General features: G+C 41.8%; 1 protein-coding gene across 1 annotated transcript in view; it reads left to right on the forward strand.

The window, feature by feature from the left end:
* Positions 1 to 3,598: 3,598 nt before the first annotated feature.
* Positions 3,599 to 4,226, forward strand: part of LOC138193492 (leucine-rich repeat-containing G-protein coupled receptor 6) — a 38,112-nt gene continuing 37,484 nt past the window's right edge. The window contains exon 1 of the mRNA XM_069141598.1: positions 3,599 to 4,226. This exon is cut by the window's right edge and continues 164 nt beyond it. Within this exon, the coding sequence (XP_068997699.1) occupies positions 4,146 to 4,226 (81 nt within the window). The 5' untranslated portion in view covers positions 3,599 to 4,145.

Below are 4,226 nucleotides of genomic sequence, written 5' to 3' on the forward strand. Positions count from 1 at the left end.
ATCTTGGGGAAAACACTAGCGTATACTTGACCAGTCAGCAATGTTCAGACTTCTTGCTGGAACTTCATTTAGGTTAGGTTAGGTAGTTACTTTATTAATCCCCGAGGGGAAATTTTTTCACTACAGCAGCATACAGAAGCAATAAGATAATAATAGAACAATAGAAAAGCAATAAAATAGCAGTAAACATAGCAGTAAAAATATAAAATATAAATATAAAATATAAGATGCTCGTTTCTCTGGTAGAAATGCAGGTAGAGTGACTGAGTTCTTCAAAATGTCCTTAAGCACCTTTTACCTGCTTTTCTGGAGTTTTCCAAAGTTTGTCAAAATCAGCTCCATTGAGGTTCCAAGTGAGCTGAGACAATACTAAAAGGTGAACACTGCAGAACACAGAAAGAATTGCACCAATCACTGCTTCACTATGTGCACGACATCGGACATCCTGCCCAATCCCACCATTATCAACTAGCCAAACCTACGAAAGAGATGGCTTTTATTTTTTTTAATTCTGTGGAATATTTGATCAATGATAACGTGCCAAACCAAAACATGCCGAGTTGAGAAAATGTTTGTTTGCTGATGAAAGGATTCACAAAGTGAATCAGGTTCATGCTGCTTTGCTATAGTAACAAAGCCACATTGATGCTACTATCTGCTGTGAAAAATGAATCCAGAAAAGTGCCTGGTATCAAAAGAGAATAGTGTCAAGTAGAGGAGAATCAGTACCGCCAGTGGAAAAGGGGCTCATGTCCCTGGGGAAAGTTTCTAAACTATCATTCTGTGTTGGTAGCCATTACTGACATCTCTCCAGTCTCTTTAGTCAGATATAGAGCTACGGATGATGTACTAGAACTGAGCATTACCAGACAAAACAATCAGAACCAGCTTTTCATCTCCAAAGTTATAGGTTTAGTGCTTTAAACAATGAATCTTTAACAGTCTTTGACGGGACATTTGTAAAATGTCTTGTCATCTTAACATTTGTAAACTTAGCAAGTTATAGAATATGGTCTTTTAAATAGAGCTGACAATTGTTCAACATGCGTTTAAACTACTGTAAACAGAAACATGAAGGAAACATTCTCTACGAAAGTAAGAAGATGCTAATAAGAGTATCTTTACTAGCCCTGTGTCTCATAATATAACATTATTCCAACTAACTAGTTTAGCAACTCATTTTAAAGTATCCTTTCTTTGTTTGAATTATTCAATGTCAAAGAAAATCTGCTACTGTGCTGAAAACTGGATTACGCACACTCACATTTAACCTCGCACACATTGATCAAAACTGTCAGAACCGGTGCAATTTAAACAAATATGTAGTCTTACTTCTTTTACAGTAAGGAGCACCATGCCTGGTTGAAGGGAAGGGAAGGATAAAGACCATGAAGAGAGAAAATTCAGAGAAAGAGACAGACGGGCAGGAGACCAGACATGCAAGTTTTTACACACTGTGTGTGTTTTAGGGCTCCCCCGGGGCCAGACAATTAAAGAGCATTTAAAAAGATGACAGAGTTCAGCCTGCATGAAGGGGAGAGGGTGGAGAGCACACAGGGAGTGGGGAAGTTCGCAGGTGCATGAAGAGCATGTGTGTGCTTTTGCGTACATATACATGCATGTGTGCCCATGGGAATGATTGTGCGTGCTTTATGTGGGTGTACTGTAAAATCACGCAAGGTGTGCCTGTGAAAAGTCTGTATATCTGCCTTTTGTGCATTAGAGGTATTGAAGGGGGGGGGGAACTGAAAACATGACGTGGTAGCGATTCATGCAACGTTTTTAAACTGACAATAGACAGAGGGAGCAACAACAGACATTCCACCACAAAGAAGAAGAAAAGAGAGAACGAGAGAGAACGAGAGAGAGCAGAGCACGAAAGAGTGAAAGAGAGCGAGGAGAGAGAGAGAGAGAGAGAGAGAGAGAGAGAGAGAGAGAGAGAGAGAGAGACACATTGTGAAGAACAGCTCTGAAAGAGTTTTTGTGGGGCCATGACAAAGGCCCCTCAGAAAACACAGTGGCATAGGAATGTTAATTAATTAATGAGAAACTATTCAACCTACAGAGGATGGTGGAGAAAGAAAGACTGAGATGGAGAAAGACAGAGAGACAGAGGGACGGAAGGACAGCAGCAGGGTTAGACAAACCTCAAACTGACTGCAAAGACTTTTATCAGTATAGTTTTCTATTTTCAGGAGCATGTTGTTCTCTTATTCTAATCCAGTATCTAATTCTGAATGAGTTTTCAAGGCCTATTTAGGGAGTCTTTATATAATAAATTTACATGTTACGTCACTGTGCTTGGCTTTGCATGTGTGCATTTGCGTGCATAGCACCCCTGTCACATGAAAGCCTTCCTCAAGCCTCAACTTTCCAAGAACTGAGAAGACAGACTTGTTTTCCACATTGACTATGATTCATTTTTAAGTTAATCCACTAATGTTTGAAAAGATTTTATGAGTGATTGATTTGATCAGCTCATGGAAGACTGTAATTCCTCCAGTAAAACACTAAAATCACTTAAATTGGAGTTATTAGGAAGAATCTGTGTTTTATTAGTCTTCTTACCTATTGAAATAATGCATCATCTCCCATCCCTAGTGCAGCTTTTTACTTGTTAGTACCAGCTGCTGGGAGATACGCCTGAAGTTTAACAAAAGGACAGAATGAAGTCGGTGCTGCTTTGAATGGCAAGCCAGTTTTTCCTTCTTTGATTTGTTGTAATTATAGAGTGCATCATTAGCCAGTAATTAAACATCCTGTACAAGCAGGTGCACAACACTGTAAAGCTAAGTTGTGCAACATATTAGGCAGAATCATATGTATCCTTTTGGGGTCTAATTTTATAACTTTCTTGCTCTTGTCCACAGTGGAAAAGCAGTTTTATTTTTAATATTAAAGATATACAAGAAGAATTATGTGTTGTCATGAAAAAAAAGGTGATGTTGGATGAGACTGTAAAAATTCTGTGGAAAAACAGTGAGTGAGCAGAGATGGACTGTGTAATATAGATAGGCTTCAGCCTGGGGCAGCTGACACTTCACAAATCCACACTCTTCTCTCTATAGACTGGAGTGTGTGCATGTGAAAGGGATATGTGAGTTCCTTTGCACCGGTCACTCATAATCTGTTATTTATCTATGGGCATCCATGTGCCTGTGTGCATGCATGCATGCATGCATGCGTGTGCTTCTGGGCGCGTGTGATTGCGACATTCCAGCAGCGGAAACCTGAGAAGGTGTGACTTACGAGACACTGGATTCTGCTCTTTCTGGGGACTGAGGGGTGCTGAAGTGTCAGAATTCCAATTTCCTCCAAACAGTCACTCCCAGTCACACACTCTGACCCTCAGAGTCTCTCTCCCTCACACAGCAGCCGCACACACTCTGCTGCCTTCATTCTTATCCTTCAGAACTTGCCTTTTTCCTCCTCTCTTTTTCAGCTGTAAACACTGTCTCTCATTTTCTCTCAGTTCCATTCATAAGGCCCCACAAGGAGCAATCTTGTCTCACACCGCTTTACTATATTACCACCCTCTCCTTCTGCTTTTCCCCTCTTCAAACTAAACACTCACCCATTCTCTTCAGTCAGAGCTTCTAGGCTGAGTAAAACAGGGGGGGAAAGAAGAGAGGGGGGGAAAGAGAGGGAAGAGTTTGAGAATCGCGGGCCCCTCCCACTTTCCGGAGATGCTCCAGCCCATCCCTAAATTGTGGGCCAATGAGGGTGGCTCATTCACAACTCACAGCTCCTTCTACAATAGGTAAGGAGAGAGAGACAGAGAGAGCAAGAGATATATACAAGGAGGGAAAGAGAGAGAAAGAGAGGGGGAGAAAAACTGAGTGTGTTTGGGGGACAAAGACGATAAAAAGGAAATTGTGAGGGAAGACGGGAGAGAAGGTAGAGAAGTTACCCCTGGGAATGAAGTAGTGGCTAAGAGACAGGCAGGTAAAGAGAGATTAAAAGACAGACACCTTGTGACAGGACAGGTTTATAGGTGGACAACCTATAGTGGAGGAAAAGGCAGTGAGGGGCTATTGAAGAGAGACAGGAATATTTAGAGGAGAAGAAACACTGGAATCTCCTCAGCCGCCTCTTAAGACATCACAGAGGACAATCGAGAGTGTGACAGGACAGGAAAGGTGTAGATGCAGACAGGTGGACAGTCAGACATGCTGCTTGTGCTTCTGCTGCTCTGCCTGGCTGAAGGAGTTTGGGGGTCCGCCCCC

The sequence above is a fragment of the Embiotoca jacksoni genome, unplaced genomic scaffold (genome assembly GCF_022577435.1).
Source record: "Embiotoca jacksoni isolate LCO1_2020_lvr unplaced genomic scaffold, fEmbJac1.0.p SCAF_9, whole genome shotgun sequence".
NCBI lineage: Eukaryota > Metazoa > Chordata > Actinopteri > Embiotocidae > Embiotoca > Embiotoca jacksoni.